The sequence below is a fragment of the Sinocyclocheilus grahami genome, unplaced genomic scaffold, assembly GCF_001515645.1.
Source record: "Sinocyclocheilus grahami isolate Dianchi unplaced genomic scaffold, SAMN03320097.WGS_v1.1 scaffold282.1, whole genome shotgun sequence".
Classification (NCBI taxonomy): Eukaryota; Metazoa; Chordata; class Actinopteri; order Cypriniformes; family Cyprinidae; genus Sinocyclocheilus; species Sinocyclocheilus grahami.
In genome coordinates, this window is record NW_015505461.1 from 1,024,698 (window position 1) to 1,047,748 (window position 23,051).

The 23,051-nt window shown below is 35.8% G+C and overlaps 1 protein-coding gene across 1 annotated transcript; it reads right to left on the reverse strand.

The window, feature by feature from the left end:
* Window positions 1-1,456: 1,456 nt before the first annotated feature.
* On the reverse strand, window positions 1,457-16,487 carry LOC107600346 (polycystic kidney disease protein 1-like 2). The gene is made up of 21 exons (XM_016292216.1): window positions 16,163-16,487; window positions 15,174-15,323; window positions 14,911-15,023; window positions 14,403-14,465; window positions 13,709-13,846; window positions 13,484-13,587; window positions 13,286-13,403; window positions 12,742-12,870; window positions 12,272-12,491; window positions 11,972-12,153; window positions 11,654-11,884; window positions 9,074-9,175; window positions 8,803-8,981; window positions 6,661-6,795; window positions 5,605-5,807; window positions 4,803-4,993; window positions 4,559-4,694; window positions 3,112-3,307; window positions 2,571-2,787; window positions 1,854-1,938; window positions 1,457-1,744 (listed from the first exon to the last, which is right to left on the reverse strand). Exons 1-21 carry the CDS (start codon window positions 16,485-16,487, stop codon window positions 1,698-1,700), a joined length of 3,264 nt encoding a protein of 1,087 aa, XP_016147702.1. The 3' UTR covers window positions 1,457-1,697.
* Between the last annotated feature and the right edge of the window lie 6,564 nt (window positions 16,488-23,051).

The following is a 23,051-nucleotide window of genomic DNA, read 5'->3' on the forward strand; positions in this document are numbered from 1 at the left end:
AGAGATATGGGTTTTTAAATGGCTGGGTGTGCAACATGCACATCATTAACTTCTCTATCTAGCACAAAGGTCAGCATTTTGGCAATTCATTCACATGCTAGATCGTGAGCAGTTTGGACAGTTCTTGCTCTCCCATTCTGCTTTGGGTGGATGAAGTGTACGGACACAGGGACACGGGACACAAACCCACTGCCTGTGAGCGGTCCTTCAGGATCTCACCTCTGTGAAGTATAAACATACAGACCCAGAGGAGATTTCAGGGGCCAGGTATAGTGAGAGAGCGTCTGCATGTGACTGCTAACAAATGTGGCCTGAAAGCAGGGCACAGAAGGCTGCGGCTGGGATGAGTGGATGCGCAAGTGAGGCAATGACACACCCTCCTAATAATAGTGTGCTGACGTGAAGGTGGGGGAAGCACTGTCAGCTATAACTCCTGTTATTCACAAAAAGGTCTTGCATTGCCAGTACCAGCTAAACGTTTACTAGCTGATTTGTAATTTACACTTTTAGAACATTTCACAGTTGTCAGTCAGAGTCTTTGTATATGACAACAATAAAGAGGTGCATGATGATTTATTTACATGACGATATAAAAAAAACTATCTAACTGTTAAAATAAGAATGTACTTAAGTGTGTTTTTAAAATGCTTATTTTTATTATCACCAGTGGCGTGCACAGACTAAATTACATTTTTAAATATATTTCAATAGAAAATAAATTGAAATGTTTTACAATATAAACGTTTTTAACGTATTTTTTATTTTTACAGAAATGCATCCCTGGTGAGCATAAGAGACTTCTCTCAAACCCATCAAAAAGCTTTTAAACAGTAGTGTATATTTGAAAATTGCGCTGATCTTAATTGCATCAAATGTCAAATGTATTTTGATTGATACACTGTAATGCATTTGAAAATAAGTTATTTATTGAAGGTATACTAAAATACATTTTATAGAGTATTTATACATTACATGGATTAAATTGAGACATAATAGTGAATATTCAATGTTTTAAAATGTAATATTGTTTCAACATTGACACTGAGCTATTACCCCTCATATTATGACACTAAGCAAAGCTCAACAATTACAGCAGACACACAGACGTACTATTTACTGAACAGTTACCCAAATTTGAGTGGTATGAGAATCTGCACCTTTAGTAGCTAGTTTAAGCAAAAATTGCCAAGTCTAAAATGATACTGCCCTACAAAATGTAGATATGTTCATGGATTGTCAGACAGTAATTTTTAAAATAATCGTTTGTGAATCTCATCACTCAAGTGACATTATCAATTCGAGTGACATTTTCAAGTGACATTATCAAGTCAAAAACCCATTTTTGTTTTCTGATTTGATCAGAAAAACAAAAAGTAAAGAAAAACTTGTGTGTTCTAAATACACCATTATTATTGTGACAGTATAGACTAAACCACTTAGACAATATATTTTGCTAGATTTTCATACAAAGTTCTGTACACAGTAATAGTTACTAAAATATTAACATGAAACATAAAGTCTGCCTACACAAATGGACTATAATCTGCAAGAGACAGTGAGATGCCAAATCATTTGCATAGACACGAAAATGGCATCCTCTGTTCCTAACACCAAAATCTAGAATAAAATTGGGTGAGTTTGATGACTTCTCAAATCAAGCATCTTCCGTTACAATTTGACTCTGCGGTGAGATGTAATCAGGATATTGTCCTCCCAGCGTATTCCTCACATTTTTTCTTTTGCTCTGTACAATGGCAATAAAGCATTAATAACAAAAACTTTTGTGTTCGGTAATACTGTTCTGATATTGACAGAGAAAAAGTTATTTTGTTTTTTAGTGTTCATGTTCTCACCCTGCAGGAGCAGTTCAACCTCCTCACTGTTCTCCACAGCTACTGGCCTCAGGATCATGGCAAAGAAGATCGCCACAAATATCACCTGTCATCCATAAATAACAGTTAGGAGGTGAAATCACACATGAGAAATCAGTTGTTTCTCATAGACATCAGTGAGATTGAAAAAAAAAGAGAAAACTGAGACTGTTGTCCAAGAATTGAATAGTTCACCCCAAAATTAAAATGTATTCACTCCTCCATGCTCATTAATTAAGACAGAACACTATTTATTTACTAGCAAACATTACTAACTCACATGTCATATTACACCTGTATGACTTCCTTTCTTCTGAGAAAACAAACTCTTTTAAAAAAAATTTTTTTTTATTGTGCTAACATACTAAAGCACATGTAAAGTGCTTGATTATCATTTTTAACTGTAATGTGTTATTCAACATTACACCATTTAAAGATGATTAATACACTTTAAATGTGCTAAATTCCAATGTAGTAATAGCAAATAGAAATATATTTAAATACATGACATACAAGTTTCAACAGAAACGACACTAAAGTATACTCTAGTTGAACATAATCAAACATAATATGCTTGATGCCAAACCTGACATAATACATTTTTGAGCATTGGTAGGAAAGAATGACAGACATTTGTCATTTTTGGGTGAGCTATTCCTTTAAGTCTCCTGCTTCTCAGAAGATCCCACTGGTTCTTACCTTTAGAGGCTGCAAGATGAAGATGCTTTGGACAAGCGATAATGTAAGAGTGATGACCCACTGAATGGAAGAATCCCTTCCGTACTGGAAGCCATAAAGCAGGGTAAAGAAGGTGGAAATACCGCTCATGGCAAAAAGCAGGAACCAACCAATAAAAAGAAACCACCAAGGCAACCACCAACCCTGTTGCTTCTTCAGTACTTGCACAGATGGTGGGCTGAAACAACAACAACGACAAATCTGTTTTAATAGAAGAAACACAATTCTTGCATTTCAGCTAACAAGAACTTCTGCTTATTATTTACATTTTCAAAGAACCAGCTCTAAGGTTAAAAGCAATTAAATAGTTCATACGTTGAATTGATACTGATAGTGAATTATGGACTAGAAATCGATCAAAAAGGTTGAGAAGAAAATAAAAAGAATGTGAGATTAATGAGAAAGAATATGGAAGTACAAAAAGAGCCTAAAAGGTCTTGAGTTTCTTGTGAAAGGGAATCATTTTTAATAAATGTACAATAGGAGTAGCTAAAGTCCTGACCTTTGGGAAGTGTGCTGGAGAGTCGCCATCTCAGCCTTCTTCAGCAGAACATTGACTGTCCCCCGTGCCTGCCGAAGCTCCTCATTATGGAAAAAGCCCTTTTCTCCCACATGCTCCAGTAGGTTAGAAATGTGGCTCAGTGAATGGAACACAAAGCGGCTGCAGTACGACCAGTGAGGATCACCAACATTATCCACTGAATGGGAACACACAACAGGGATATTATAACTCTCTGTATAACGAAAAACATTTGAAATATATTTCTGATGAAGGACGACTTAATATTAAGCATTATGTCACATGATATTACAGAAGAATATGTCTTTCCAGAGCTGCACACATTAAGAATGAAAATGTTGCTTGAGGCAGAACATACTTGAAGTTTAATATACAGCTATGTATAAAAACGTATGGTAACACTTTATTTTAAAGACAAATTCTCACTATTAACTAGTTGCTTATTAGCATGCATATTACTAGCATATTGACTGTTTATTAGTACTTATGAGGCACATATAAATGCCTTATTCTGCATGACCATATTCTAGATCCCTTAACCCGACCCAATACCTAAACTTAACAACTACCTTACTAACTATTAATAAGCAGCAAATTAGGAGTTTATTGAGGGAAAACTCTCAGTTAATTGTCAATATGTGTTCCCTGATCTAAAGTTTTACCAAACTTATTTCCATTGTGGCCCTTGATTTAGCAAAATTACTTGAAATAATAATAATAATAATAATAACAATTTAAAAAAAACTTTAACTGAAATGAAATGGAAATAATTTGCATATTTCATTTTATTTTAGTTAGTTATTAGGTAGCTTATTTTAGTTAGTTCTTATTTTCATTTAAAACTAAAACTGAAATAAAAATTAATAAAAACTATATAGATACATTAAAAAACTGGTAACACTTTACAATAAGGTTCATTAGTTAACTACATTAGTTAACATGAACTAATAATGAACTACACTTAAACAGCATTTATTAATCTTTGTTAATGTTAATTTCAACATTTACTAAACACATTATTAAAATCTTGTTAACATTAGTTAATGCACTGTGAACTAACATGAACATCTGTATTTTTATTAACTAACATTAGCGTAGATTAGTAAATACAGTAACAAATGTATTGCTCATGGTAAGTTCATGTTAGTTAATATATTAACTAATGTTTAACTAATGAACCTTATTGTAAAGTGTTACCAAAAAACTAATAAAAATGGACACAACAAAATTACTAAAACTTAAAAAAAAAATACATTTTAAATATAAAATAAAAACTAATTAAACATATTAATTAAAATTGTAATAGTATCTTAATGATAATAAAATAACACTGATTTAAGTAATGTGTATCAAGAGTAAATAACGTTAACATAATGCTAAATATTAAGAACACATGCAAACGAAATGTATGTAATACTGATTAAGGAACCTTGCAAAATCTGAAGGACGTCATTCACTTTATTCAGGCCCCAGAAGAGATCCCCACTGGTCTCAGGCCGTATCTCTTTGGCAGCCAGCATGTTTTTCGGGCTTTTGCTCAGATGATTTAACAGTCCTATGGTTTCCTAAGAGCAGGAACAGAACATTCACTTATAATAATATAACATTCTGCTCACAAGTATGTATTATTGGAGAAAGCCGTTATTATGCTTCAGAACTACTTCTGCAAGAACCTTTATGATAGTGTCCATAGACACAGCAGCAGCTGCTGTTGTTTTCTTGGAGGTGCCAGCCTTGTCTTTGTTAGGGAGAATGCGTGGTTTGATGTGTCTGAAGATAGTTATGATCAGGATGTTGATGGGGAACATGAAAAGGCCGCTCTCTATGGCTACCATGAACTCCTGCCATGTCAGTTCAAAAGAGCCTGTAATAGCCAAGAAAATATTTTGTGTACATTTATAAAAGGAACTATTATTAAAGGGATAGTTCACCCAAAAAAGAGAATTCTGTCACTATGGAAGTCAATGGCTACCAACAACTCTTTGGTCACCCACATTGTTAAAAAAAATCTTCTTTTGTGTTCAACAGTAGATAGAAATTCATACAGGTCTGAAACAATGTCAGGGTGAGGGTGATAAAATTTCCACTTTTGGGTGAACCAATTAACTAACTAACTGATGTCATTATGTATTATTTTTTATAATATATATATATATATATATATATATATATATATATATATATATATATATATATATATATAAAATTTCTAATTATGTTCTGTATTGCTTCAATATTTGTGAGTGCAGTCTCTGTAATATGATTTTAGCATTCCATATATATATAAAATGCTTATGTGTAATGAACATAAATTAATTAGCAACTGAATAAAACATGCTCCCTCCAAGCATGGCATTCTCAAACAGGATGCATTGCATAAAAGTACCCGAGTGGTGTTGAGAGAGAGGCATTTGTGCACATTTGTGCATTACATAACTTTCAAAAATGAAAAATTCCGCAGGGAAGTTTTCTAACCTATCTTTAGAAGGACAGGCGACTCTTCATCAATAGGAAGGTTCCAGAACATGATGTTAATGGCCATGGTGCAGAGCAGCAGAGACATGCAGCATGACACTCTCTGAACACGTGTGAAAGGACTGCGCCGTGGAGGGTCGACAATTGACACCCAGATGTGCTCATCCCGAAAACCAGAAGATGTCCGGGTCTGGAAGATATTGCTGGGATGGGGGTTGGTAGGGAAGGTACATACAGTGGGGAAAAAAAGTATTTAGTCAGCCACCAATTGTGCAAGTTCTCCCACTTAAAAATATGAGAGAGGCCTGTAATTTTCATCATAGGTATACCTCAACTATGAGAGACAAAATGGGAAAAAAAATCCAGAAAATCACATTGTAGGATTTTTAAAGAATTTATTTGCAAATTATGGTGGAAAATAAGTATTTGGTCAATAACAAAATTTCATCTCAATACTTTGTTATATACCCTTTGTTGGCAATATTACTTGAAAATACTTGAAAATGTACATTACCACTCTAAAGACTGATTGTTTCTCATTGTCTTAAAGGCTTATAGAGAATGTTGGACTAAATACAGTACTGATATTCAGTACAACAGCACAATTGCAAGTGTGTTATTGCTTTTATACAACAGTTCGATAAATGAAAAGTTAATACTGAGTAAATTACATTTCAGAACAAAATGGGGCCAATTCATTTTTTTCCAACAAAGAAAATATTTCTAAATGAAGCCAAACAATAATATCATATCAAATATATACAACAATTATTCTTGACCTAATGTCCAGAATGTCCTGGACTTAATGTCCAGAGTGCACTGAGTGCACAGAGTGTCCGGAGCCAATCATCTAGAAAAAGAGTGGTTAAAATCTAAAATAGTTTGATTCATTTGATTTGTTGATCACTACATAATTCCCATTCTTCCATTAATGTTATTTCATAATTTTGATGACCTTATTCTGAAATCTGGAAAATAGTATAATATAGAATACGTTTCATAAAAGGTATACGTTTAATAATTAGATGTAGTTTCTATGAGAATGTAAGTTTGTACCCAAAGCTTGCAATTTCATTCATGTTGGCTGAGTTGAAGGTCCTCCTGCACGTTTCACCTCTCAGCCAGGTGGAGCACAGAAAGTGTGTGACCTCCTGCGTCTGTAAATCCTGCATCGTGATTCTGTCCAAGTACCTGATGGAACATTTTGTGATGTGAGACATGTGCAACCTAATTCATTCATAGGCATATTTCTTTCATGCATCACTTCATAGATCAGGGGTGTCCAATCCTGCCCCTGAAGGGACAAAGTTTTGCAGACATTAGCGCTAACCTTCCCAAACACATTGGCCTAGATGTATCTAGTATATATTTTTTTAATTTGATGAAACCAGAAGGTTCTTTGATCAACAGCTACATTAGAGATAAAGGATAAGAATAACTTTCAAGAGCTATCACATGTCACAAACTCTGATGTTTGGCCATGAATTCAAAGTATTATAATCGGTCCCACTTTATATTAAGTGGCCTTAACTACTATGTAGTTACATCAAAAAATAAGTACAATGTACTTATTGTGTTCATATTGTATTGCAAAAACTTTTGCTGCTATTGAGGTGGGATATGCTAGTTTTACTTGATCTTAGTGCTGCGTTCGACACTATAGATCATGACATACTCATAGATCGATTACAAAACTATACAGGTATTCAAGGTCAGGCTTTAAGACGGTTTAGATCCTACCTGTCCGATCGCTACCATTTTGTTCATTTAAATGGGGAGTCATCTCAATTATCACCAGTAAAATATGGAGTGCCACAAGGATCTATCCTAGGTCCTCTGCTATTTTCGATATACATGTTGCCCCTTGGTAATATTATTAGAAAATACGGGATTAGTTTCCACTGTTATGCTGATGATACTCAACTATATATCTCAACAAGACCAGATGAAACTTAGATAGCAACTTGTCTTTTGAAAATTATATTTCCCATGTTACAAAAACAGCATTCTTCCATCTTATAAACATTGCCAAGTTACGAAACATGTTACTTGTTTCTGATGCAGAAAAGCTAGTTCATGCATTCATGACCTCTAGACTGGACTATTGTAATGCACTGTTAGGTAGTTGTCCTGCATCTTCAATAAACAAGCTACAGGTAGTCCAAAATGCAGCGGGTAGAGTCCTTACCAGGTCAAGAAAATATGATCATATTACCCCAATTTTACAGTCTCTGCACTGGCTACCTATTAAGTTCCGTGTCAGTTACAAAATATTATTACTTGCCTATAAGGCCCTTAATGGGTTAGCTCCTGCGTACCTATCTAGTCTTCTACCATGCTACAATCCATCACGCTCCCCAAGGTCGCAAAACTCTGGACTTTTGGTAGTACCTACAGGATAGCAAAGTCCACTAAAGGAGGTAGAACACCTGAGTAGAGATGATACCAACCCCTCAGAGGACCCTGAAACAACATACAGAACTACCACATTTTGCTATAAGTTTGATTGCATCATATAATAATTGCTGTTAATAGTGTTCATCGTCTGTTTGATTACGTCTTTAATTGATTTTTCCATACATTTCTGCCATATGTACATTAACTGACAGTCACCACTGTGATAAGCTACCACTAAATATTGTAGAAACTTAATTTGCTGTAAAGTTGCTTTGCAACGATTTGTATCATGAAAAGCGCTATACAAATAAACTTGAATTGAATATGGGTAAGGTTAGGGACAGGTTTGGTGGTTTGGGTAGGTTTAAGGGTGGGTTAAGGTGTAAGGGATGGGTCAACAGTGTAATTATAAATGTAATTACAGAAATTAATTACAGATGTAATTACATGCAGGTATTTTTAAACTATAAGTACAATGTATAAACATGTATGTACACAATAATTGCATTGTAACAAATGATTAATTTAAATGTAAGTACATAGTAGTTAAGGCCACTTAATATAAAGTGGGACCTTTACATTTTTTTTTTATTACAGAGTTATTTATTTTTACTTAAATATATATTTTGTTGTATTTTATTTGTGTTAGTTTGCTTGTGAAGTTAAATAAGATTAAATAAATTACAAAAGGATTAGTACGCAACCCAAAATACTCACTTCATTTTAAAGTGTACTCTGTTTCTGCCTTGCTATGCAAAAATACGAAAAAGCATGCAAAAGCCGGTACATGCAGACACCCACCAGTCAGGGCTTCCACCTGAGTTGTCATGTGATATGTCAATTTTCTGCAGTTCTCCAAGACAGAAGGGCATACTGAGCAGGAACACATCCACCCCTCCCCTCTCAAACACTGGCTTCTCAGGGTCAGACAAATTGTAAGGTTCACTTTGCCCTTCTGTGAATTGGAGGGTCACCATTACCTGACAAAGAAAAGACTTGAATTAAGCACCTTCTAAACATATCAATGAGTATAGGCCAGTGAAGACAAGCACATAGACACAGGGTGTTTTACCTTCGCAGTGGTGCCAGCCCCTCTTCTGTGGCCTGTTTGCACATTCACAAGGTAGTTGTACATGGCACATGGATGGTTGTTCTCCAACAGAGTCATCTTACGCTGTGAACACAGGTATTTTACCACATTACAGGTATATGTATCAAGGATCTTGGTGTATCAATGGCAATGGACACAGTGGAATCAGTTTAGCATTGAAATTCTGTTGTGTCAACATCTAAAATCATACTCTGGTGAAAGTAAAAAAGCATTCACATTTATCTAAAAGTGATGTTTTTCTCTTAGCTTTTGAAACTGACTGATGAAATTAAGACACAGTAACCGAACATTAATAATTTTGATGCACAAACCAAAGCAATCTATTTAATGACATATTTATTAAAGGTGGGGTATGTATTTTTTCAAAAACGCTTTAGAAAACTGAGCCGGGCCGAGTACCAAAACAAACTTGTAGCCGATCAGCAGTAAGGGGCATGTCTACTCATGACGCAGAGGAGAGAGCACTCAGTGCACAGGACGGACATTAGCCAAGCGACAACAGAAAGATTGAGATGGCAGATAAAAACAAAAGAGGAAAACGTCTGCCGAACAAAATAAGGCTTACGATAAGGCAAGAAGTAGGACCCTTGTAAATATTGGATCAGCTGTCCAGTGCTGGAGAGAATTCAACGAGCCGGAAGGCCTGCGATCGGACCCCGAGGTTGCTTTGTTTCTTCTCGATAGGTGAGTAACATTGGTTTTGCTTTCACTTATTGATGACATCATCATACCCTCGGCCAACTGGCACAGCAGATTCCACCTGGATTGTGTATGTATGTGTGGGGCGGAGCTATCAAAATAGGGGCGAGACCCTTTTGGGGTAAGGGCGTGTTTGTTTTGGTGATTTAAAATATCAACATTAGCTACCAGAAATCACTTACCCCACCTTTAATGTCCTAATATGTAGTGCTCTAGGACACACCACATTAAACTGAAACCAATATCCTGAATCATTTTACCTGTAGCTGATTTTACCATTTGGTCTAATTGAGTCTAGTTCGTCTTCAAGGATGATTATGACGTTAATAATGCATACTGGTTTAAGTTAAAGACTATATGCTGTAGTGACTGAAGAGACTTCTCTTCACAAGATCAAATGACCATTATATTTTACTTGGAAATGCACTTCAGTGGCTGTTTTAAATAAAAGGTGAATGTGATTTTACTTGTTAGCTCAATTAGGATAAAAAAAATCTTTTCATTTTCTGGGGCCAGATTTACAAAACTTTCTTAAGAATTCTTCTCTATTCTTCTTAACTGCCATTTTCTTAACATTTTCTAGAATAAGAAAAACAGTTAGGTATAATTTGTATTTACAAAAATAATTAATGTTCTTATCTTTTTTCTTAAGATAAGGATCGGATTGTTCAGTAATTGCTATTAGGGTTATTGTTTAATGTTTAAGAAAGATTTTTGTGAATCCAGGTCCTGATCTCCAAATATGTCCCTCCTTGAATGTAACTGGGATTTTGTCAGCTGTTTTATTTAGGTAAAAAAATGTAGGTTGGGTCATAGCACCTCTCTCCTCAACTAGCCACATAAGTGTCTTAAAGGGGTCATATGATGCTTTTTTAAAGATCATTATTTTGTGTATTTGGTGTAACAGAATATGTTGACATGCTTTAATGTTCAAAAAACACATTATTTTTCAAATACTGTACATTATTGTAGGTCCTCTATGCCCCGCCTCTCTCAAACGCTTCGTTTTCTACAAAGTCCCTCCTTCTGACAAGCGCAGTCTGCTCTGATTGGCCAGCTGACCCAGTGCATTGTGATTGGCCGAACACTGCAAGCACTCGTCGGAAATGTAACGCCCCTTACCATAATCGCGAGCTTCATCTTTCAAAATAAATGTAAAGACAGAGCCCGAAAGGGGAACAGAGTCGCGTGACAGACACAGTGATGAAGCTGGTATGTGTGCAGTACAAAACCACAGTTAAAACAGCTGACTCCACTGTGATGTGACCCTGTCTCTCTCTCGCTCTCTCTCACACACACACACACGATGCGCAAAACTCCGCATTTGAACAGTCAATAGCAAATACTTAAACTAATAACAAAACAGAGAATGACCTCCTCTCCTAGGTTCACGAAACGGTCGTCCATAAAATGCATTGCTGTTCTGTTGCAAGTAATTTTAAAGATTCCTAAATGCATCTACTTTCGGAAGGCCAAATAAAGTGCTTTTGCTTTCGCCTAGAAACACACAGCGCCTCCCTGACATGGCTGCTTCAACACTAACTGCGGTTACTGAAACCACGCCTTCTTTCTTTGCGTGCACATTTGGGCGGCATTATGCTAATGTTTCCACATAGTGAGATAGATATGTGGGGGCGTGTTAGAATGAGCCATTTTAGGGGGGGCGTGGCAGAGTCTTAACTTTGATAAAGAATATCTCTTTGGGTTTGAGACTTTAGTCTTTGCAACTTCAGGGATCTTATCTATGCACAATCAGCTTGTAACACTCCAAAGAGAAAGGAAAACTTGAAATCGCATCATATGACCCCTTTAAGTAAAAAAGTAAATGTGGGTATACTGTACCTTTCTATGAGCTTTGCGGTCTGCATACCAGGCCCACATTACAACCACCAGGAAGAGAGCAAAGAAGCAGCTAAGTAAAACCACCACTATATAGTTCTCATTTACTGTGGCAAACAAAGCTGCTGTCTGGGACAAGTCAACTTGGTTGGGCATCACAAAGAAGGAGCTCCCAAAGAATGTTGTGTGGTTGCACAAACAGTGAGTTAGGTTCGGCATTGTATTGGGACCAACCTTTGGATAGACATGATATCATAAACACTTTGAAAAGACTGTATATTAAATGTACATAATAAATGAACAACCATTATAGAGTCTTACCATGCAACCCTCTCTACTCCAAGCGTCAAGTGCGGTGTCCCAAAACAGGCACTTGGTTACAAAAACTGAGACTTTAAAGGTCAGTGTTTTACTTGAGGATTGACCAGCTGGTAATACTGCCACCTTCCAGGTCCCCTCAATTCCCCATCTCATTTCAGGGGTGATCAGCCAGCGATAATTGTCTGTTGCACAAATAATGCATGGGAAAGGTTTATCTCATGACGATTTAGTCTTTATCTCTTACTAATGTTAATAATACATGTGAAATATTCATTTTATCAATTACTTTCCAAACGTTACCTTTGTAGGTTACATTTGTGCTTTGATTCAAATAGGTGGCATTTGCCTCCTCTGGTGGGTGCAAAGTAAAACTGAGAGTTGTATTTTGATTTGGGATTGCTGCAACAACCACAGTCACATTTACGTCTGATATGTTGAATGTTGAGGTGAGAGTGAACCCTGGTTTCCAGGCTATATCCACAACTTCGGGCTCAGAAGCTTCAGGCCGAGGCAGATATATCTGTACAGAGGGAAGCATCATTACCTACTTATTACTTGCAATGCAATTTAATTCAATTGCTTGATTCAATTAAACTTTTTTAAAGCACTTATCACAATACATATTGTTTCAAAGCAGCTTTACAGAGACTAGTGTCTTACAAATCTCATAGAGCAAGTCAAATGCTTCTCTGTTCAATTTTCACATACGTAAAATTGATGAAGTGAGCTTAATATAGTTCTTTAACTAATATGTTGCAAAATGAGTTCACCTCAATGTTCTCTGCAAGATTTTTGAATTTGATTGAAGAGTTTCCATTCTGCAAAGAAAAGCTGCAAGTTGTTCCAGTGATGCTTTCGTTGGACTTTAATTCCAATGGATTCTCTTTAAATTGGAAGAGCTGTAATAATAAAGTTTTTTATCATCTTCAAATCATGATCATGTCTGTGAAATGATTGTAAATGGTCTGAAATGACTGCAAATGGTCTCTATATGACAGGGGAGGGGTTAAAAAACAATAAAACTGCTCGAACAGGTCAGACGGAAAAAAAAGAGTCATTTTAGAGGCGGAGCAAGTTGCTTGATTAATTATTATGAAGAAAGACTTTTTTTCTCTCTTTTGGAATAATGTGCACTGATGAACAATAAGACCAGAAATATGTACTATATTAAGAAAGTCAATGAGATTAATTTAACTTTTAGACTGACTACTGTATAAATAAAGATTTACATTCCGAGAAGAAGGATGTAGCTGATTTTATGACTTGGGTTAAAATTAGGACTTTGATACATCAGTGAATGCCATGTTAGCAAACCTGGACATTGATATTCCCAGTGGGCAGTTGACTTGTCATTGCAGAATGAGTTGGAAGTTGGCAAGATCCTCCATCCTTTGAGCCAACAGATTTTTCACCCAAGGTGCTTGAATCTTGCCTATGGAGACACAGCTGTACATCAAATATGAACCATTGCATATGATAACATAGGCCAGCAATCATTCAGCTAATAATGACCTGGTGACATAAATGGTGCCTGTTGGAAGTTCCTTGACAATGTTACCATTAACTGCTAGAGCCTTCCCATAAATGTTGCCAGCAAGAGCGATGAGTTCCTCAAGCTGTTTGATAAAAAAGATCAAATAAATATTCACAGATGAAAAGCTATAACAATATAAAGCATTCATCTGTCTAGACATAATCAGCCTCAAAATCATTTGATCCAATGATAACTTGACTTACATCATCCATGTTGTCAGGTTCACACTCTTGTGAATACAAAAGTATGGCCGCAGTGCTGTTCATAATTTCATCAAGCTGGTCTCCATTCAATTCACCGCTCTTTAGAAGGTGATCATATATGTTTTGCAGATATTGGACCTATCCAAGTAGAAAGTGAAAGAAAATTATTTACATTGATTCATCAATGTGTTATGATAAAAACAAATGGAATATGTGGTTTAAAGATTTTAAAGCAATGAGAATATTATTATTGGTGTTACACTGGGATCAACAATAAGGATGGTATGTTGGCCTGGGACCGGTGTGAGAGAGTTTCAAGCCAGCTAAATGAACTTTTCTTTGCCCTATTGGGCCAATGCTGGGTTGTCACTACATTTACTTTGGTTGATTATGTACATGTACAGTATTAATGCCTGGCACACTTGCTGGCTAACACAAATGAGGATATTGCAAATTAAAAGCTTGGTAAATACTTTTTATATTTTTAAAATGTTATTTATTTTTAGAAAGAAAGAAAGAAAGAAATGTTTAATGAAAAATATTTCTATATTATTACTCAATATCTTACAGGCTAATACAAATCTGATGCTGGAAAAACAGAAAAAAATATATACTTAAGACTGATTATTAAATACTATATGCAATAATGTAATGTATTAATAATTAATGCTTTATAATATAATGTATGAATCACCTTATTGCCCTTTGATAGTTCTTCTGTTGTTGTCTCCAAATCCTTCAACATTTTTCTGGCATTCTGCAAGATTGACAAGAAGGGTTCATATTATCTCATGAGTTTATGAATTGTTGTTGAGATTGTAATTTACTTTGTATGTCAACTCTTGTAAATATGTTATATGCCATTTTTTTATCTATACACAGTGTTTGATTATGGTCCAGTCCCTTATAAAAATATCAAGCAGCTAACTTCTTTACAGTCATAAACCAGTTCATCATGGTATGCAATGAGCCATTTTAAGCAAGTTTACAGATGGTTTTATATATTACTAATTTTTACAATAAAATTTGGTAAATTTTTGCTTTTACCTTTTTCATACCCTTCTCCTAAACTTTTTCTTTTACTTTTCTTTTTCCCCTTTCTTTTTTTGAGGCCTGCTATAATAAAACAGATCTGGATATGGCCACCTTACTCAAATAAAACATAGGCCCAAATTCTTGAACAATTGCATAACTTCACCAACCATCAAAAACACAGTAGTATTTCCTATATTGTTTGTCAATGACGACAATGTGTCAGTAAGACTTCTGCGGCTCCTTTTGTTTGCTTCCCTTGATGTCAGATGTGTATTTAAATCTGTAACGGCATAACATTACATTCTGTTTATTTCATAGAAAATATGTAGTAAGCAATCTTATTTCTATGCTGTCCAGTAATTCTGATTCACATCATCAAATAATGTCATTTTATGTTATGTTTGTGTTGAGAGGTGATTTGTTTCTGTACCTCGCGTGCAGAGGGAGCTAAAGCTCATACTGCAGTTGGGTGTGGTCACCAGCTGAAATGGATCTTTGACCATATAGATGCAAGCAAAGTGATCTTCATTCACATCTTTGCCATCATTTTTAACAGGGTAATATGAGAGAGGTTCAAATCCTGTAAACACACCCAAACATATATAAAAAAAATCTCTATGAATTATATAGTGTAATTTATTTCATTGCCATATACTCTTAAGGTAAAAATAAAGGTTCTTCAATGACTCTTTACACCTCCTTATCGGCAAAGACATTTGTATAGGGATCTTGAGTTGTATTACTATACGGTTCTTTGGAGATTAAAGATATTTCACAATAAGTTTTTTTTAATAAACACATTGATTCCTGGCTTCTCATACATGGCAACAGGCTGCAAAACCCTTATTGGCTCTAACTGAACCTTTATTTATGGGCAAAACAGTATGTTATGAACAGCATGATACCAACTAAAATATTGCACTAACATCAGTTTGCTCTGGCTAATCAAATGAATTCCTTCATACAGACTCTAGGAAGTCTTTGGAATACCAAACTAAGTCACACTTTAGTTTGGGGGATCAGTTCTCACTATTAACTAACTATTAACTACAACTTTTGCCCCAATAAACTCCTAATTTGCTGCTTATTAATATTTAGTAAGGTAGTTATTAAGTTTAGGTATGGGCTAGGATTAATCGTCATGCAGAATAAGTGCTTTATAAGAACTAATAACAGCCTAGTAATATGCATGCTAATAAGCAACTGCTTAATAGTGAGAACTGGTCCCTAAATTGTCCCTAAAGTGTTACCCAAAATTTAAATCAAAAGTTATAATGAGACAAGATGTAGCTTGTTACATTTAACTTACTAAATCTGTCAGCACTTTCTATTTTAGGCACAGGTTTGACTTTCTTTGTTATATAGTAAGGGCAAAGAGTACAGAGGATCTACAGGTGGAAAACTGTGAACTTTACTCACCACTGATGGCATTTTTATACATCAACTCCCGGCTGACCCACCACGGTCCAGTTTCTGTGTACTGGGTTTGTATGAGCTCCTTAATCTCTAAAGTCAAGTCCCTCAGAAGATGTCCCCCATGTTTTTCACAGCTCTCTTGGGCTTCAGCCCATGGCATGGATTCCTGGACAAACTCGTACGCTATTCCCTCATGAATTTCCAGAATTCTCCTTCCATAATCATATTCCTTGTGTCCACTTTCTTCTGATTCATCCTTACAAGTTGTAAGCGGCATCAAAATAATTGAAATCCAACAATAAACAAGCACTTGCTTTGAGCTAGCCATGACTGATAATAGCTGAAAAGCAACCTTCAGTCTAGGAAAGTCTGTGTGGACTAAAAAACAGTGTGCCTACGTACATCTTAGGCAAATCGGAAATCTCACTTTGTGAAAACAGTGAATGTGAACTAACTTCATTAGGGAAATGGGAGCAGGCACTCAAATACATGCAAAGTCTGCCTTTAAAACAAGACTCTCCAAAAGCCTCCAATACATTGCTATCCATGATCACAGTTTTGTGAAATGAAGATATTTTCTTTATGTCACAAAATCTTGTGCAGTGATGATGGAAAAGAGTTCATTGTTATTCTCTCTATTAGGCTACTATACACCCACCCACCCCAACCCCCACTGCCAAAGGTCCAGAATTTAAGTCCGTTTTTTTTGTAATAAACTAATTTTAAAAAATCCTTTTAAATAACGATTTGAATCCCCCCAAATAAAAATGATCTAAACCAAACTGAATCCCTAATATTGTTAAAAGCATCACTTGTTATTCCCCTTCCACAAATGCTAAACTGGCACGCAACATGTAACAACCTAATGCGCAGCAACTGACATTATGCATTCATAGCTAAATCTGTGAGGCCAGTGACATCCAGCTGGATAGTGAGTATGGGGCGAAAAGAGCAGGAGAGACGGAAGAGAAAGCAGGCTCGAAAAATGTTTCCGAGTGCAACCGAGTCCAAGATGGTTTTCTGTGCGCACACACCTGAAGCGCGCTCAAAGAAAGCGTGTGTGAACATCGAATTAAGTTTTTAGAGAGTGCTTAAACTCACGATAGACTGAAGTCAGTGATAGCCTAATGTTCTTTGATAATGTGAATGTTCTTTGCTTTCATTCTGTACATAATTTTTGCTCTGTTTGAATAACTGTGGAAACAAAAGTGTTAATTACTAACTTACAATTTATTTATTAAACTGTGATCATGTTAAATACCCTGAGAGTTTCACCCTCCGCCTATAGTCAGGCTAATAAACTTACTGCTGTCTGTTATTAAATTAAACAACAAAAGAAATAGAGAAAATCCCTTACTGCTCTTGACTGAATAACTAATTTATATGCATTCAGTGAAGATTGTGCAGTGTTTTATTTTTACATGTATTACTTTATTAACTGTCTGTAGTAGGCTATTTCTGTGGTAGCATTTACTTGTCACAACTGGTTGTAAACCACGCATGACAAGGAAGATGAAGTTCAAACAGTCTTTAATAAATCCATAAGTAAATCCACACACTGGCAAATGAAGAAGCATAACCACAACACCGGACAACTAAACCAACACAGAACTGAATTAAATACACATGATAATGAGAAACACCTGAACATAATCAAATTAATTACCATAACAACCAACTCAAGGCAAACGAAAAAAAAAACGAAATCCAGACCTACCTGAAAAAAAAAAATCTGTTTATTTAATTTTTTTTATTAACATTTTTTTTGTCCTTTTGCTTGTAATAAGCAATTAGACTGTTAACTTACCTTCAGTAAGCTTGATAACTTTTTTATTTACATTAGTTAGGTGAGTATGAAGTTTTTGCCGTTGTAATTATTTTTATTTTTATTTTATTTATTTATTTTTACATGGTGGCAGCTTCTAGCTTAAAGAAAAAGAATGTTAGGGGTCAAAAACAACAAAAATCCATAGACCTACCTGAAAATTAAAAAAACAAATTGTTGATTTTTTTGATTAACATATTTTAATCTACAAATACTACATTTGAACTATGGTCACTTTAGTAAAACCATGGTTCATTTTCATAAGGGACTGCCAGTGACAGGCTGTTGCATGCATAAAATGCAACCTTTTTTTGACAGTGTATGATTTATATTAACATTACAGAATAGAACATGATCAGTATTATCTTTCAACGTTCAATTTCAATAAATGTAATTGCACAAACTATATAGGCTAATTTCAATCTGTTTATTGTGAAATAACTCAAACATACATGTTTTTTTCCTTCTGTCCTCTGATAAGCATTGTTCAGGGCTGCCGTTCCCAAAAGCTTTAATGCGTTCTTATTATACTTTTGGGAAACGCAGCCCTGTTTGAATGCACTGTCAGAAGTGAGTGAACGCTATCTGTGATTGATTGGTTCGGTCTTGCAACATTTGCGGGTGCTCAGATGAGCAGGAAAATAGTTATGTCCTACACAATTATTTACTAACATAGGTTATTCGTCCAATTCAATGCATAATTTTTTTGTTAAATAAAATCACTGGTAAATAAAACACACCTTAGTATCGATATTTATTGTTTGAGTATCGAAACAATAAATCAGTATCGATATATTGATACTTCGGATCGATACGCCCATCCCTAAACACGACTCATGGCGGGACGACTGAAGGTGAACAAGCGATGTATCATTGCTCATAGATAAAGTTTTGTGGTTCTTTAAAGGGCAGTGTTTCCAACTTAGCAATTTTGTTGCTAAATTTAGCAACTTTTTCCCTCCAAAAGCACCTAGCAACAAATTTAGCTATTTTTAAATCTTATTTGGCTACTTTTAGGAACTTTTGATAAGCGCTAAAATAATAAACAAATTTTTATTGTTTATCAAACAATAAAAAGGCACACATTTTCCATCTAAATTTTACAAAAGAGGAAACCAAAGATGCCTAGCAGTACACACGTCACATGAATTAAGTTATTGCTATTTGCAATTTTCCAATTTGATAATAATAACAATTTAATAATTGTTCATTTATGATACACCTTGTTATTAGCTTGTGCCTGTGATTGTTGATCAGTTAGTACACTGTAAGAAAAATATCTAGAAAAATGGAAAAGGTACTAGTAATTTTCCAGGACATTATCCGCTATCCATTATCCATTATCCATTGTAACCACCCGAAAGCACAAATTACAATGCGTAATTTAAAATGCAGGCAAAAACCTGTGAATTATTTTCTTAGAGTGTAGCATACTGACTATTAATACACTGCTTGAAGCTATAATTGTTCAGAATGTGTAGTTTTACATCTAGCAGTACACACGTCACATGAATTAAGTTATTGCTATTTGCAATTGTCCAATTTGATAATAATAACAATTTAATAATTGTTCATTTATGATACACCTTGTTATTAGCTTGTGCCTGTGATTGTTGATCAGTTAGTACACTGTAAGAAAAATATCTAGAAAAATGGAAAAGGTACTAGTAATTTTCCAGGACATTATCCGCTATCCATTATCCATTATCCATTGTAACCACCCGAAAGCACAAATTACAATGCGTAATTTAAAATGCAGGCAAAAACCTGTGAATTATTTTCTTAGAGTGTAGCATACTGACTATTAATACACTGCTTGAAGCTATAATTGTTCAGAATGTGTAGTTTTACAAGTTTACTAGCTAATAAAAAAAAAAACTTAAATTGTTATCATTCAAAAATGTGTAAGTGTTCAATAATTCAATGTTGTATATTAAAATAGTTGTTTATATTTTAATATTATATTATGCATTTATATTATTTTACGAAGAAATCTAAATTAACATATAGAAATATATACTTTTTGCTGAGATTTGATGTAGTGAAAATTATGCCTCGTGAGTGCCTGTGATTGTTGATCAGTTAGTACACTGTAAGAAAAATATCTAGAAAAATGGAAAAGGTACTAGTAATTTTCCAGGACATTATCCGCTATCCATTATCCATTATCCATTGTAACCACCCGAAAGCACAAATTACAATGCGTAATTTAAAATGCAGGCAAAAACCTGTGAATTATTTTCTTAGAGTGTAGCATACTGACTATTAATACACTGCTTGAAGCTATAATTGTTCAGAATGTGTAGTTTTACAAGTTTACTAGCTAATAAAAAAAAAAACTTAAATTGTTATCATTCAAAAATGTGTAAGTGTTCAATAATTCAATGTTGTATATTAAAATAGTTGTTTATATTTTAATATTATATTATGCATTTATATTATTTTACGAAGAAATCTAAATTAACATATAGAAATATATACTTTTTGCTGAGATTTGATGTAGTGAAAATTATGCCTCGTGATTACGTAATATAAGTGACACTTTTTTTTCTTGTTTTGCGTCTTACATGCATTGAATCAGCTCCTGAGTTTCGCAGTCTGTGTGAATATAAAATGACAGTAAACCCTCTGTAATCCCCTGAAATCAGAAGAAAAGTCTAAGGTTTATTTGATTGCCATTGTAACTTTAAACGCATTACACTAACAAAAAAATACTAGGATAATACCTTGGGTATTTTGGACATCTACCGTTGAAATATCACAATATATGAATATGGTGACCATTCAGTACTATGGTATTAAATGTAATTATACCACCACTGGTCCATAGTGTTGACTTTTTTGTAAAGGTTGACTTTATGGTGGTAAGACTATTTGTTTTAAAATCTTATTTTCGATATGGAAGCTTGCATAGTCTGTAATTCTTGCACATGTATCCGCAAGTCTCACGTCTCGTCAGCCCCGTAACAGTAATATATGCAAAAGTCAAAATTTCTGTACTAAAGACAAAATCTTTAAATCTGCAGTCCGTAAGTTTTGCCTCTTTGTTGCCATCTCTGTTTGAAAGCCTGCAATTGCAGCTGTGTGCAGAATTATCTTCCTTGCGTGGGTTGTTCTCCAGCGCGGATGAATCTGATGTTTTGAGGAGTATGTGTGGCAGTCAGTCACCGCACTGGTATGGATATTGTTCTTTGCACTCACAGATTCTAGCCTACGTCTTGGAATATATGACCCAAATAATAATTTTCACCGTATATTGTACAAGTAAGTAACAAGTCTGCCATGTTTGTTCTGACCAACTGAGGAAAAAAGCATTGTGCTACAAATGGTGACTTAATCTAAATTAGCTCATATCACATCAAACCGTGCAAATTATTATTATTGTTATACTTTATTCTCAAACTGTTATAGTGTTAACAACATCAGCATTGCGTGAATATGAGTATAGTGTGTATAAGCGAGTAGATTTCAGTTTCTGTACAGTCTAATTTCTAATTGTCATACCACTCGAATTTCATATTAAGAAATTATTTGAACCCAAAAAGCAAATTATGCTCCCTTCGAACTGGTTGTCTTTAAAATACAAATCTTGTGTAATCCCAAGCTATCTGTAATCAGAAGCACATTTAAAACTGGAATATAATTTAATTTCATTCACATGTGTTTCATAAACACATAATCCTTTCTGGATTACAATCCGCCATCAAAATGATAAATGTAATTATTCCAGCTGCTGTGAGAAAAGGCTATGAACGATCCGCCACCTGCAGGATAGCCTAGTAGCCGGGACAACTTCTTTATGTTTGCTTGCTCAAATTTCCCCCATACCACTCAAATGAGAAAACATTATTATAAGATAACCGTTGTGAATCGGGCTAAAGTAATGCGATAGTTTCGAACACTGGCTGGTTATGTACTTGCGCAAATATTGATTTCGGATCATTTTTAACCAAAAAAAGTTACGACTGCAGCTTCCATCTGACCAGTCTGATCCCACAGGTAATCATACGAGTCAGGGAACACAGACACAGAGTCTCTCTGGTGGCCCCACTCTGGAAGAACCAGTTTTGGGTTTCAGAGCTGTCTCAGCTGCTGACAGCAGCTCCGTTGGCCCATTCCCATGAGGCAGGACCTTCTCTCTCAGACGAACAGGACGATTTGGCACCCCCAGCCCGAGCTGTGGGCTCTGCACCTCTAGGCTCTCGATGGGAATCAGTAGATCTCCCTGAGAGCATCCTGAATACTATCTCACAGGCTAGAGCCCCGTCTACGAGATGCCTCTATGCCCTTAAGTGGTCGTCTTTTCCGCCTGGTGCACAACCCGTGGCGATGACCCAGTTTCATGTGACATATCGGTGATATTGTCCTACCTTCAAGAGCTGTTGGACAAGGACCGCTCCCCTTCCACGCTCGGCAGCTATAGCAGCTTCACATGCTCCTATAGCCGGACATTCTGTGGGCCAGAACAACTTAGTTGTCCGTTTCCTGAGAGGATCCAGGAGGCTCAATCCACCCCGGTTCCCCACGGTCCCTACGTGAGACCTGCCCACAGTCCTGAGAGCATTCAAGGGCTCCCCCTTTGAGCCACTACAGTCTGCAGACTTAAAAACCCTGTCGTTGAAAACCGCTCTGCTACTGGCATTAGCATCGGTTAAACGAGTAGGTGACTTGCAGGCTCTCTCGATAAATCCTAAACCCTACGTCATAAAACCAAGACATGGGTACGTTCCTAATGTGCTCTACACCCCGCTTAGAGCCCAGGTTATTACTCTCGCTGCGCTTCCTCCTTCTGAGGAGGACCAGGAGCTTAACTTTCTCTGGGTGCTAAAAATTGTTCTGCCCCGTTCAGGAGGCCGGAACAACTTTTTGTATGGTTTGGAGGCCGCACCAAAGGGTCCCCGGTCACAAAGCAGAGGATTTCTCGATGATTAGTTGATGCTATCACACTAGCATACTCCTACCTGGGTTTCCAGAGCCCCATAGGAGTCAGGGCCCATTCCACTCGGGGCATAGCCTCGTCCTGGGTGTGGTCTGAGGTTACGTAAGTAACCGAGTACGTTTTCTCAT

Coding starts and splice junctions, on each gene's coding strand:
- LOC107600346 (XM_016292216.1), bottom strand. CDS start 16,487: ATGGCTAGCTCAAAGCAAGTGCTTGTTTATTGTTGGATTTCAATTATT. Junction 13,847..14,402: donor AACTATCAAAGGGCAATAAG/GTGATTCATACA, acceptor CTACTTGGATAG/GTCCAATATCTGCAAAACAT. Junction 2,788..3,111: donor CTCCAGCACACTTCCCAAAG/GTCAGGACTTTA, acceptor TTGTTGTTTCAG/CCCACCATCTGTGCAAGTAC.